The sequence below is a fragment of the Podarcis bocagei genome (assembly GCF_964188305.1).
Source record: "Podarcis bocagei genome assembly, chromosome: 6".
In the NCBI taxonomy this organism is placed as follows: domain Eukaryota; kingdom Metazoa; phylum Chordata; class Lepidosauria; order Squamata; family Lacertidae; genus Podarcis; species Podarcis bocagei.
The window spans coordinates 42,080,261-42,094,154 of record NC_138130.1 but is presented as its reverse complement, the minus strand read 5'-3'; the positions used below and the strand labels follow the sequence as shown (position 1 = coordinate 42,094,154).

The 13,894-nt window shown below is 40.6% G+C and overlaps 1 protein-coding gene and 1 long non-coding RNA gene across 3 annotated transcripts in view; one reads left to right on the top strand and one right to left on the bottom strand.

Moving 5' to 3' along the window:
• MAP3K15 (mitogen-activated protein kinase kinase kinase 15) overlaps positions 1-13,894 on the top strand; it is a 67,379-nt gene that overhangs the window by 52,885 nt on the left and 600 nt on the right. For both annotated transcript variants that reach the window (XM_081199403.1, XM_081199402.1), the window contains 13 exons: positions 822-949; positions 3,298-3,428; positions 3,578-3,683; positions 7,525-7,682; positions 8,250-8,433; positions 9,234-9,411; positions 9,885-10,059; positions 10,810-10,995; positions 11,689-11,794; positions 12,307-12,517; positions 13,351-13,463; positions 13,607-13,704; positions 13,786-13,862. In XM_081199403.1, the coding sequence (XP_081055529.1) occupies positions 822-949; positions 3,298-3,428; positions 3,578-3,683; positions 7,525-7,682; positions 8,250-8,433; positions 9,234-9,411; positions 9,885-10,059; positions 10,810-10,995; positions 11,689-11,794; positions 12,307-12,517; positions 13,351-13,463; positions 13,607-13,704; positions 13,786-13,862 (1,851 nt within the window). The remainder of the gene's footprint in view (positions 1-821; positions 950-3,297; positions 3,429-3,577; positions 3,684-7,524; positions 7,683-8,249; positions 8,434-9,233; positions 9,412-9,884; positions 10,060-10,809; positions 10,996-11,688; positions 11,795-12,306; positions 12,518-13,350; positions 13,464-13,606; positions 13,705-13,785; positions 13,863-13,894) is intronic.
• On the bottom strand, positions 6,217-7,516 carry LOC308589918. Its single transcript, XR_014009552.1, has 2 exons — positions 6,729-7,516; positions 6,217-6,641 (listed from the first exon to the last, which is right to left on the bottom strand). It is a non-coding gene; the product is annotated as an uncharacterized lncRNA (long non-coding RNA).

The window sequence follows — 13,894 nt, the reverse complement described above, 5'->3', positions numbered from 1 at the left end:
AGACAGGCTGTGGTTGATTGAGCCAACAAGCAGTGGCGTAGAGTGGGTTGTCAGCACCCGGGGCAAGGCAAGTAATTTGCGCCCCCTCTGCCCTAGGGGCAGAGAGCTGCAAGTGCGAGCGCCCCCCCAGATGTTGCGCCCGGTGCGGCCGGCCCCCCCTGCACCCTCCACGCTACGCCACTGCCAACAAGACCAATAGCGGTCAAGAAGGCGGTTTCTGCATGTTCTGTAGAGGGAAGTGAGGGGCAAATGGGGCTTCTCAACCTGGGAAGGTAGCCCATTTAGGAGAAGGATATCTCTGATCCTAAATCTCCGCTGACTTGCGGGATATTTTGGGGCGAAGAAAAGGCTAAGGAGTAAACCCTACCCAATTCCAGAGTGGAGTCCCCAGGACCTTTGGATCACATCAGCAAGGCTGAGGGGCGCGTGTCTAGTTGTCTAGGCATCCCAGGACCTCCATACACACTGCTCAGACTTGTGCCCTGGGGAGGTCACTTCAGTGCTGCAAATGCAGAGGTTTGACTTTACCCCCAGAGGCACACTCTATTGTCTCTCAAGACAGTAGATGCAAACAATGCTGCTGTAGCTTTCTGCCTACCAGCTCTGGCTGAGGATATATTTTCACTGCATGGTATATGTTTGTTGAGGTGATTTTGACCATATTGGGGCTTTTTAATTATCTTACATTGTTATTCCATCCTTTCTGTGGACCTTCGACCTACCAATTTATATGTTCAATCTTTATGTGGGTGGCATGGAAATTTTAGGTTAGTGTGTTTTTTTCTGATTTTTATAAGGCTTCAGTTGTTCTTCATTGACAGATATTCTCAGCCACTGCATGAAGAAATAGCCCTCCACAAGTATTTGAAGCACCGAAATATTGTCCAGTATCTTGGTTCTGTTTCTGAAGATGGATATATTAAAATCTTCATGGAACAGGTGCCTGGAGGTTTGTATCTTACTATTTTCACCTCATATATGACACCTTACTATGATCTGGTTCAGACACCATGCTAAGCCAAACCTTGGCTTTAGAATACACTAAACCAAACCTTAGCTAAGCTTGGTGTGGCAACAGAAAGGACCAAGGAGGAGTAAAATGGCTGTGAGCTATTCTCCAGCAGCTCACACGTTCACACGAACCCAAGGTTTAGAAGAAAAGAATTGTAGAGTTAGAAAGGACCACAAGGCTAATCTAGTCTAACCCCCTGCAATGGATGGATATTTTGCCCAATGTGGGCTCAAACCCACAACCTTGTCATAAAGAGACTCATGCTCTATTGACTGAGCCATCCCTGTAATATGCGAACCCATAAATCAGAGTAAAACATAACATACAGAGTAGAATGATTCATATCTCAAACCTCTGTAGAATATTTTAGACTGTCTATAATTAAATCAGCATGAACCCAATCCATATACATATTTCTTCCTGAATCAAGGCTGTATATTCAAATTCTGGTGCAATTTAGTCTCACATAAATAGCATTTTTACGTTGACTGCAATTAGTTACAAACACAGGCCTCACACTGATTCCTGGAGAGAACTGTTAGGTTCAGAAACTCTTCTCTCTTTTCTTTCTATCACAATTATTTATAAAGCACCAAAAACCATTCAGCATTCTACCATTAAAAAAAAAAAAAGCACTTAAGGGAGAGAGAAAGGAAGAATAAAGGAGACGCTGAAGTCAACAGATTTATCTTTAAGGACACTCCTGAATATAACAGAAGAGACCTGGCTGTCTCAGGTGGGAGGGCATTCCAGTGGTAGGGGGACAGATACAGGTGAAATGAGAGAGGATTGTATTCTTAACCAGCATACAGAGAAAGAAAAAAAGATAAGGTCACATCAGATGGTTGGGAACATACAGCATTCTAATAAGGCCCACCTAATTGGATAGTTTCTCACTGCAGTGGGGAGAGGTTATTTATTTCACTTATTTAAGGGTATTTATATACAGTACAGCTTTTCAGGAAAAGCTGGAAGTGGTTTACATGAGATTATTATAACAATAAGCACTTATTTTTATTTTTAAAAAGCTATAAAGGGAGGGAAGAAACCACTTGTTTGTTTTACTGCTGCTTCTCACTCCCCTCGGGGCAAGATGGTCCTTCGGGAGTTCCTTTGGTAGAGATATGCACCAGTGGAAAAAGATGATGTGTCAAGAATTTTCACTGGAAGGCCTTGAATTTCAGCTCAAACAGAACATACACTAAAAAACATTTTTGAAGGGTTTTATCAATGATTCTGTTTTTTGCCCTTTTGACCTGATCTTGGTTCCTTGTGGTTGCTTCCCATATTCATATTCCTGATGTAAGAATGAATGAGTTTTACAGTGTTTACGAGGTGTCTTTTTTTGGGAACATGGACCCAGGGGAAAGCTCATAGCTTATACTTTGCATGCATAGGTTTGAGCCCTGTCATCTCAATACAGGGTAGGGAAAGGCTTTGCATAGAGAGCTGCAACTAGTCAATGTGGAGAATTCTAAGCTAGAGGGAACAATGGTCTAACTCTGTATAAGGCAGGTTCCTTTGTTCCCAAGCAAAGGCTTCAGTAAATTTCCTGCAGTCTTAGAGGGCCTGCTAGAATGGATCCCTTAATAGACTGACAGAGCTAATGCTAAAACATTCAGGCCCACTTCACATGCGATGGTAAGCCATAGTTAGTTTACCCATGAACCTTGCAATCACTCGTGATTCACTGCTCCCCTGGTGTGAATAACAATCTCTGGCGTAGCATTTTCACTCAAACAAACCACAACTGGGAAGCAAAGAACAAGCTTTGACTTCATGGTTTGTGTCAAGTGACGCAAACCATGACCTCCAGTTCAGCTAAGCCAGGGGTTGTGGTTTGTTGATTCCACTCTTTGCTAGTGGAAGAGGGAAACAGGACCCCACCTGTTCGTTCATGGTAAATCATTAACTGTGGTTTACTGTGACTTCAAACCTAGCCTCAGAATGCTGACAGATTTGAGATTACTCTGTCTCTAGTTTCTAGAATTATCTCATTAGATATATGCCATACGCTGTGTAAGTGCACAGTATTTGCTCTTTTAGGTCTGTGTATAATGGGGCATAGGAGTTTGGCTCAGAGTTAACAAAGTGTGTGACTCAATTCTCTGCATGTTTACTCTGCAGCTAGTCACATATTGTCCAATACAGGAAGTGTGCGTGTTCAATCCCAGGTAACTCTGCATGGGATTTTACTTATGTACTGTACTGATGATTCAATGATTACAGGCCTTGATACCCTGGACAGAATCATTTTTTATCCTGTATTTTCTGCCTAAACCCAGGAAGTCTTTCTGCATTACTAAGATCAAAATGGGGACCAATGAAAGAACCCACAATTAAGTTTTACACCAAGCAAATCCTAGAGGGCCTGAAGTATCTCCATGAGAACCAGATTGTCCACAGAGACATAAAAGTGAGCATATGCATGCTTCCTTACATTTTTAATTGTATGTTACAGAAATGCAGGGTTTAAGTTCCCACTAGTTGCTCTTTTAGAAAGGTTTCATAAAATCCCCGATAACCAAAGGTTCTGATAATTTGCTTACTCTTTGTTTATTTAAGGGAGACAATGTTTTAGTGAACACATACAGTGGCGTAGTAAAGATTTCTGATTTTGGGACCTCCAAGCGCCTTGCAGGAGTGAATCCATGTACAGAGACATTTACAGGTAAGAACAGAAACAACTTTTTCTTTTTTAATAATCTTCTGTGGTTAGAATTAGGCTATACTCAGATGGCATTTTATTCCACCTTCACGACGTTTCCTTACACGTGTGTTCATTTCGCTTTTTATGTGAGCTCTCACACAATGTACAAGTCACTTCTGGAAATCTAGTGGAACTTCCGTACTCCTTACCATGTCAGTTATTTCCAGAAAAAATAATCCATTTGCAACCACACTAACTCGGAAAATTGAGTTATTGGCAAAATTGGGGACCGCATCGTGGCATGTATTTCTTTTCCACCATTTAAAGTTTTGCATGAGAATAATATGTATTGCTCAAAAAGCCACAGGTCTATAACATAAAAAGGTGTTAGTGTGAAAGGAAAGCTAGAAATGGAACAGAAGCACTAGCACTATAACTGGTAAAACTAACAGTGTGAAATCCACATCTGAATGCAGCTTTTGTGCTCATAGTTAGAGGCTGCTTCCCTGCCTCCACCCAGTTCTGCTGTGAAGATTTGCCTGCACAGTAACAGTAAATACAATGGTTAAATGTTATAAAACCTTAATTAGCTGATATAGATAGTACAAAGTGCATAGCCCACAGGAACTATCTGAGGTAATGCTTGCCCAGATTATCGTGTTGTCTGTGCAGTCTGCCAGTGCTGCAAACAAGATTGCAGAGACAGATTGCTTTGGGGGAGTTCAAATGGGATTGCACATCAGCTCGCTTTGGTCTTCCTGTAGGTTCAAAGCCTTTCTGGTTTTTGTAAAACCACATTAGATTTTCTGATTTTGTGGCATCTCCTGCTGTAATTACTCAGAGTTCCTCCAGGCGATTTGTCATGATTTACACTGGTGAGGTTATCAGGGTGATTATATACAATCAGCACTTTTCAGCACCATTTGTGCCTGTAAATGATGTGTGGATAGGCTAGCATAAATTTCTCACTAATGCGCTATTACTGTGTCAGTGACATGTTGCAGCAGCAAAAAACCACCAGTCTAAGGGGGCCTTCAGTCTCTCAGTTTCATCCTAACCATATTTTGGACTTGTTTTCAAGCAAGTGTGTTTAGGATTGCATCATGAGCCAACAGTGTGACGCGGCAGCTAAAAAAGCCAATGCAGTTCTGGGCTGCATCAATAGGAGTATAGCATCTAGATCAAGGGAAGTAATAGTGCCACTGTATTCTGCTCTGGTCAGACCTCACCTGGAGTACTGTGTCCAGTTCTGGGCACCACAGTTCAAGAAGGACACTGACAAACTGGAACGTGTCCAGAGGAGGGCAACCAAAATGGTCAAAGGCCTGGAAACGATGCCTTATGAGGAACGGCTAAGGGAGCTGGGCATGTTTAGCCTGGAGAAGAGGAGGTTAAGGGGTGATATGATAGCCATGTTCAAATATATAAAAGGATGTCATATAGAGGAGGGAGAAAGGTTGTTTTCTGCTGCTCCAGAGAAGCGGACACGGAGCAATGGATCCAAACTCCAAGAAAGAAGATTCCACCTAAACATTAGGAAGAACTTCCTGACAGTAAGAGCTGTTTGACAGTGGAATTTGCTGCCAAGGAGTGTGGTGGAGTCTCCTACTTTGGAGGTCTTTAAGCAGAGGCTTGACAACCATATGTCAGGAGTGCTCTGATGGTGTTTCCTGCTTGGCAGGGGGTTGGACTCGATGGCCCTTGTGGTCTTTTCCAACTCTATGATTCTATGATTTATCCAGTACAAAACAAGAACACTTCTCGCTTTGTTTTCCACTGAATTGTTTTCATCTTACAATAAAGAAAAATGAATGCAAAACACTAAAACAGTACATTACCAATTTTTTCTTCCCTTTTTCTTCTTTAATAAGGCTGCTTTCTTATATGTACTAAAAGAGGATAAAAATTATGTTCTTTGCTCTACCAACTACTGGCATGTGACCCCAGGTTTCCTAGAGTGTCGCCCTCAGTCTAAAAAAAGTTCCCCACCCCTTTAAGATATTACTTATCACTTCCATGAATCTTTATCACTGATGAGGAGTGTGACCGAGCAACCCTCATGTCCAAACATGCAGTTGTTGCAAAGCTGCAGAGTTTATTTGAGCAAGATAAGATGGCAATGCCTATTGCTTTTGCTTTATTTGTAATTATATATGACTATTGCTTGTTACATTAATTAATATTATTCTGTATTCAAGTCTTTTGGGTAATGGGTATTGTTTGCATAGTGAGTATATATGTACAGACTCTTCCTTATATAAGTAGAATGTATTGTACTTGGAAAGTTCAGTAATAAGTCTTTCTTGGTTACAGATTTCAGATCAATGTTTTCTTTCTGTTGCTTATATACAAAAATAAGTCAGTAAAGCTGTGATCAACATTGTGGAGAAAGCCCTTGGAGAGAGCAACTTGGTCCAAAACCAATGCGTTTATTGCCTGCATTTTAATGTGTACATGGGGAAATCAAATCAAATACGTTTTTGGAGAGGTAGAGAGAATGCTTCATTCATCCCCAAAAGTGATAGTCTAGCAAAGAACAGAGCTGTAAATAGTATAAGCAACTTATTATTTAATAATGAATAACTCTCCAAAAAGTAATTTCTGTCTACGATTATCCATCCCAATAACATTTCTCAAACTTTCCATTATTTATCTCTCTCTCTCTCTCTCTCTCTCTCTCTCTCTCACACACACACACACACACACACACACACACACACACACTGCTTGACTGCAAAAAAAGCTCAAAGCAGTTTACAAAAGGTAAAAAGTAAAATTAAGATAAATTCACAACTATACTTAAAAACATACAAAAGTTAAAATACTAAAACAGATTAAAATTACCCCAACATACAAGAATGCTTTTAGCTTGTTCTTAATCTTCACTTTCTCCTTTGCATTCAAGAGTTCTCCTTTCTACTTTTCTGAGAATACAAAATGCTGTAGCTTTACTGAAGGTGTGCTTCTGGTCAGGAATGTCTGTGGGATATCTTTGACAGCTCCATATTATACATGATATAATACAGGATATGCGTATAATAAATATTCTAAGGCTGCAGTTTGTACCTAAGCCCAGTTGAACCCAGAGGGACTTCTGAGTAGATGCTGGATATAGTTATGTTGTAAAAAGTTCTCCATTAATTTAAGGGGGAACAATTTACATAACTTTGTTATTGAAACTGCAAAAACTAGTACAGGGGAATCCCAGCTTATGTGGGGGTTCCATTCCTGATTGTAGTTTCACGCAACTCAAATGTACACAAATGGGGAGTTGCGTGTACTCTACATTATCCTGTGAGCCATCCAGCAAATGGTTGTAACCTTTCTACTGTTTATGCAGTCAAACCTTTGCCTGTGCAAAAATTTGGAAAACGTGATCTTAAGACAGTATTTTCATTCTTGCTATAGTGGACTCAATGGATTGTCTTCCATTTAATAAGCCAAGGCAGTCATGTAGAAAATTTGTTACAGAATGCAGTGTAACAGCTGAGAGTTATTGGCACTGGTACTTAATCCATCTGTTAAGCCCATCTGTATGGGAAATGCCATTTTTGCCAAGTACCTAAGGAAGTGTGGTACTTTGCAAAGAAGTATAGTCAGCCGCACCAGCAGGTTAAAGAACAGTTTTTATCCGTGGGCTGTTGGGCTGCTGAATGGGGGGGGGGGAATGGTGTAATTGATTTCCGACAAGCACACAGAGCGTGAACAAGACTGAGTGTATTGGGGGGGGGGGCTCGTTTAATCTCACTGCACACAGGTAGTGTAGTGACAATAAAGGTTTATTATTAATATTAAGTGTGATCTGTTCAGGGATTTTTAAAATAATAATAATACTTGTACCTATTCTTTTTCATGACTTTAGGCACTTTGCAGTACATGGCACCAGAGATTATTGATAAGGGACCTCGAGGATATGGTGCACCAGCTGATATCTGGTCTTTGGGCTGCACTACCATTGAAATGGCGACAGGGAAGCCTCCCTTTCATGAACTGGGTGAACCACAGGCAGCTATGTTCAAAGTAAGTGTTGTATGTACTAACCCACCTCCCGCCCCCTCCGCATATTACCATACTGCTAGAATACTTCTTGACATGGATTATTTAGCAGCATCTATTAATTTATGTACAATAGCAGATCTGAGACAACTTGCATGCAAAGGATGCCGGGCGGGAGCTACAGCTGCTTCACAACCAGCCAAGTTAGAACTAGAGGGAATATGTGTGTTTTGCTGCTCTTCTAAAAGTCCCTCAAGGAAAGATAGTTGTATGCCTCAGCAAGGAAATCATTCCACAGGCTCCTACCATGTCCCACAAACAAAGGTTTGTGTCTGAATGCCCCTTTTTTTTGTTTGGAGCTTTCGTCGCAAAAGGCCAAATTGACGTTTGCTCCGATTCAGCTTTAAAGAGCAGGTTTTTGTGGGGGAAGTTTGGGGGAAAAAATACACACTCGGGCACAGAGCATTAAAGTGTGTGCACCTCTGCCTGGAAAGAGGAGGCAAAAGTTAAGTGTGGATGAGCCCTAGCATGAGTCAACTTTAAAGTAATTCACCTTGCTGAAGTGATGCAGAGTGTCCTTTCTGCTTGCAGGTTGGAATGTTCAAAATTCACCCTGAAATTCCTGAATCACTATCTGCTGAGGCAAGAGCTTTTATTTTGCTCTGCTTTGAACCTGATCCAAATAAACGAGTCACAGCATCGGACTTACTTAAGGACCCATTCTTGAAACAGTTGAACAAGGGCAAGAAAAACAGAATTGCGTTCAAGCCTTCAGGTAAGGAATTATCAGTCAAAATATTTGTATGTAAAGAGATATTAACCATCACCCTTCTCTTTAATCTTGGGTTCTGAACATACCAGGAAATCAGTTGGATGTGTCAAGCAATCAGCAAGCTATGAAAAGAATATTTATGGGGCAGGTTCATCCTAGTGTTAATATAACAAATTCAAGAAATAACAAACTTGGTGAAATTAGAGCACTATATTTTAATAAAGGATGAAGAAATTCATGGCTGGGTTTCTTCTCTCTCCAAAATGACATTTTTTTAAACTGGAAAATCCTTTTTGGAGAAATTTTAATGAATCCTATTTTCAGTAGACATGCACCCAGCAGTTTAAGGTGTGTAAGGCATCTCAAGTTGTAAACCAAAAAGGAGGGCAAATAAATTATACAACTAGTCACAAAGAGAGTAATGTTACACAAATTTCAGTTGTGGATGAGGTGTAAAAGCAAGGTTATGTCACCTTATCAGCTAGCAGCCTCTTGGATCTCAAGTAATTCTTCCAGTGCTTGGAGATCACTCAGAACAAGGTCCCTTCCACCCCAATTCCTAGATGAACTACACTAGAAAGGTAAAAAAAACCCACCGCTAGTGTTTGTTTCAGAAGGGTTTTCCATCAATCATCACAATTTATTTCTGCAGCTTGCAGACACACACCTTTTTCACATCCGGTAGTTTCATTTCACACCTTGTCAATTTTTAAAACTGCATTTCAATTATACTGCATTTGTTTCATTTGCTTAAAAGATAGGAGGACCTGTTTATTCATTCCCCTTTTCTTCTTGTGCTCCAGATTATAACCGCAGCACATCACTCCCGTTGCCAGTCCAGGGGGAGCAGGCTGGCAGCAGCAGCAGTGAACACGGCTCAGTCTCACCAGACTCTGATATGCCACATGACATGCTATTTGATAAGGCAAAGCGCTCCGTGTCAGAGGTTCAGACAAAGAGTCCTATCTCCCATTTACTAAGGTAAAACCTGACCAATACAAAATGGCATGTTAGGTTCACAGAGGATGCCAGCCGACCTTACAGTTTAGGTGGGATGATGTGCTCAAAGCTAATTCCGTTACAAGATCTATAGTAAAATGTATAGTATTGAATGGGGTTTGTTTAGGCCCCTGCAAGTAAAACTCATTATAAGAGTCTAATTGGAAAAAGAGACCCTGACAAAAAAGAGCAGCAATTGCAGCATCTTCAAATGAATGCAGTCCACATTATGATCAATCTGTCTTCTTACTGTAGATGTTGAATTAGTGTCTCGTTTCATAGAAAGCTGTGCTCTCAGCTACTATAAAACTTGGGATTTGGTGGGCATCTTTGTAGCACACAAAATAAAAGCCATTCATTTTAAGTAATCGGAAAGTTGCTTTAAAAACTGGGCTGTTTTCTTCTGGACTTTGTCATTTATAGTTTCTTGTGAATGCTGTCTCATTCTGGCCCAGTGTTCCCGACGACAGCTCCATTTCAGATGAGCGAAGTGCTTCCCCTTCACTTGAGGAAAGGGATTCCGGTCTTTTCTTGCTACGAAAGGACAGTGAACGACGTGCAATTCTGTATAAAATCCTCAAAGAAGAGCAAAACCAAGTAGCTTCCAATTTAAAAGAATGTGTAGCACAGGTAATACGACTATTCACTTGTTTGGAAGAGGTAAAAATTATTGCTCTGCCACCTTTCCTAATCCATGATCTGGAGGGTGTCTGGGGTGAAGAGCTGCTGTGCTCCTCATGGAGGGTTCTAAATCACTCGGGGAATCTGCCTGAGGAAAGCAGGATCCCTGCTGTGGATTGTTGGCCTCTGGCTTGGATTATAAGCACAACCCTGGAAGAGACAGGGGCAAGTCTGTTCATCCTAACTTCCTCTTCCACAAAATTGTGTGGAGATTACAAACATGGAGAAGCAAAGAGGGATCCATCACAACCTTTAAGTAGTAAAATGGAGCTTCTTATTATTTAACTGGTCACCTAAAGTGTGTTGACCACCTTGTTTGTTGCCTTGACCTCTGCAACCAATTTTTGTTTTACCCCCCCCCCTTTCCCATGGTATTAGAGATTGTAATATGAATTTTTGCTTAAGGACTGAATGGCAGAAAGCTGCTCTCTGGTAGGACAAATTCAGTCCTGCAGTTTGGTTACATCAGTGTTGAATTTAGCTCATGTTCTGTTTCCTCTCTCGTGAGCTAATGTAAACCATGAATCAAACTACTTGTTATGTGCCTGATTGAAAGCTGCCCTCTGCTGCTCTTGCTGTGAATTGGTAAAAAGGAGTCTTCCAGAATAGTGGCAGCAAGGTTGAAAACATGCATACATACATTGGTGGAATTTCCTGATGTGCCTTTTTAAACATTTTGCATATTCATCTTTTTTTCAGAGTTCTGAAGAACTGCATCTTTCAGTTGCTCATATCAAGCAGATAATTGGGATTTTGAGAGATTTTATACGTTCTCCTGAACACAGAGTTATGGCATCAACTATATCCAAGTTGAAAATTGAACTTGACTTTGACAGTACTTCCATCAATCAGATTCATCTAGTGTTGTTTGGATTTCAAGATGCAGTATGTTCATCCGAGTGTAATATCTGGGGGTGGGGGGGGGAGGGAGCCACTACCAATAATACCTTTTGCTGCTATTTAAACTTAAAACCCTAAATTATACTATTGGGAGGAGGGCAGAAGAGGACAAAGGAGTTGTAGAATATCATATGGAGCAGCCGACCAGAGAAGATGCATTTATTCACTTCTGCTGAATTGTAGAAATGATCTCCCCTTTTGCTTTCTAGGAAGCCTTTGGAAGATAGCATACAATGCACAATTCTGTGCAAAGAACTTGAAGCACAGTGTGATACCTCAGGGGGTCTGCTCTGAGTATGACTTAGTCGAATATCTGTGCATTGTTGATGTACAACACAGTATCTTAGGTGTTGCTTTGCAACAGCTTTCTTTGTGCCTACATCACAGTGGAAACAAAAGCTGTATCCCTTCGGGATACTTGGCTACAGCTTCACTCATGTCCTGCTTGGGGGCTTCCCCTAGGCATCTGGCTGGCCACTGTGAGAAACAGGATTCTGGACTAGGAGGGGCTTTGGGTCTGATCCAGCAGGGCTGCTTTTATGTTCCAATATGTGTTCTAGCTCTTAATCCAAGTGGACTTATTGTCATCCTACATTTACCCAAACTCCTTGTTCTAAATTTCAAGCTTATAGCTTAAGGCAAACTACTACCCTGTTTTATTTGACACTTTTCTTATAGGTTAACAAAGTACTAAGGAATCATTTAATCAGACCTCATTGGATGTTTGCTATGGATAATATAATACGACGTGCTGTTCAAGCTGCTGTCACTATTCTCATTCCAGGTAAGTAAAAGCAAAGTAGTAAACTGCTAAGTGGGATGGTTAAATATGATGTGAGCAAAGCAATAATAAATGTCTAACCTGTGGAATGAGTGCCCCAAGGTGGGTACTGCTGGTGTGCTGGAACTGCAGTAGTACTTCAATCTCTGCTTGGCGAAAACTTGTAAATGGCTGCTAGTTCTTTCATAAAACAAGTTCTGATTTTTCTGAACACTGAATTTTTTTGTTAAACGTGCTTTACAGACCAACGTATTTGTGAATATTAGTCTGGACAGAAACATTAACTACAAATCCTCACGAATTGTTCTTTTGAAAGGTTGCCACACAATAGCCCATTATTAGTTTGTCATTTCTTAAAATCAAGGAACTCCCTAGGCACCTGTATTTTCTGAAATGGGACTAGGAAGGAGAGCTGCATTTTATTTATACTCGGAAAAAGCTTGCTGACTAGATGATATTTAAGTGGCAAATGTAAGAAATGCTTGACCTCTGCAATTCTCTTTTGCTCTGTGCAGAACTTCGAGCTCACTTTGAACCAGCATCAGAGACTGAAGGAGTTGACAAAGATGCAGATGAAGTAGATGAGGATTACCAGCAAGCACAGCAAAAAAGAGACGAAGAAACAGTTATCACATCTGGAGTGTGCATGCTCACGTCTTCTGTGACCCCTGACACTCAGGAGCAGCTCAGCTTGCAGTTGGGCAAGCTTAAGCAAGAAACAAACAGGTTAACAGCTTTAAAGTGTGCTCAGGCTTATTCATCCATTTTACTGATCATTGCTGGTGTTTATAAAACACCTTCAGGCAATCAGACGAGCCAACGTTGGTTATTGGCTAGATTTTAAATAGTAGCCAGTTTAGCTACTCTTGGTTTATACAGGGTTAATTTGGCACTCACATTCTTTCTTCTAGACTTTAGAAAACTCAGTTGTGTAGTGCTGAGGGCTGCATCTTGTCTTTTCCTCCCCCTCCCCTTCTAGAGCAGCACTCCATGTGCAGCGTCTCCATTTCAGGCTAAATGTTACCTTTCCGTGTTACAAATGTAAATGTGAAATGTGACCTAAATGTTCCAGGGTGCCTTTACAGGGAGAACTATAACATGTATGCTTTGAGAGCAGCACTTACTTTAGCCAACACTGATGGAAAGTGTGTATAAAATTCCTTTCATAGTCTGACCGTCTGTATTGTGGTTTTCTATCACTATAGCAGCAGCAAGTAACATGCTGATAGTGCTGGAATATTTAATTATGAAGCCTGGGGTCAAGTAGAAATTCTAGGAACCATTTCAGCACAGAAATCTAAATTGTATAGCATTTGAAAATCAAGGCAGGTAGCCAGTAATTCAAAGATATGTAGGATTTGTTTTGAGGTAAGCCATATGATGAGAGACACTTTTACATGTGCTTTTGACATACCAAGCTGCACTACAACTAAAATATAAGTATCAGTTTCACCAAAATACTTGTGTCGCAGAACTAGGTTTTGTTGTCATTAAAAGTATACTACTATCATGAAACATGTTATGTCATACCCAAGTCTGACCCCTCTTTTATTTAATAGGTTACTGGAGAGCCTGGTACAGAGGGAGAGAGAATACCAGACACTGCTAAGGCAAACACTGGAGCAAAGAATTCAAGACTTGCATCTCCTTCAGCTACAGTTGAAAACTGCTGGTAGATATGAGAATGTACATTAAATGTGTGTGATCAGTTGATAGGAATGGCTTGAGCTTTAGAACACACAACACTTTTTGAGTAGAGCTTTTGAATTTGTAACAATGGAATGAATCTGATTAACCTACTTTGAATTGTTGCAGAAATTCAACCACCTCCATCTGCTCTTCAGCACTGCATAGACCAAGAACTGATCAAGTGGTTGAAGCAACAGAAAGCCGATTCCGATACAATTGATAGGGTAAGATTAAGAGTGGGAAAGACCCTCAAAATTCATTTTCTGAATAATATTTAGAAACACTGAAATAATTTTGTCTTTCAGTTTGTTCAAGAGGATTATACACTCAGTGATGTTCTAAACCACATCACTAAAGATGACTTGCGCTTCCTTAGACTCCGGTAAGGAAATAATTGCAAGATTCTAGAAGTGT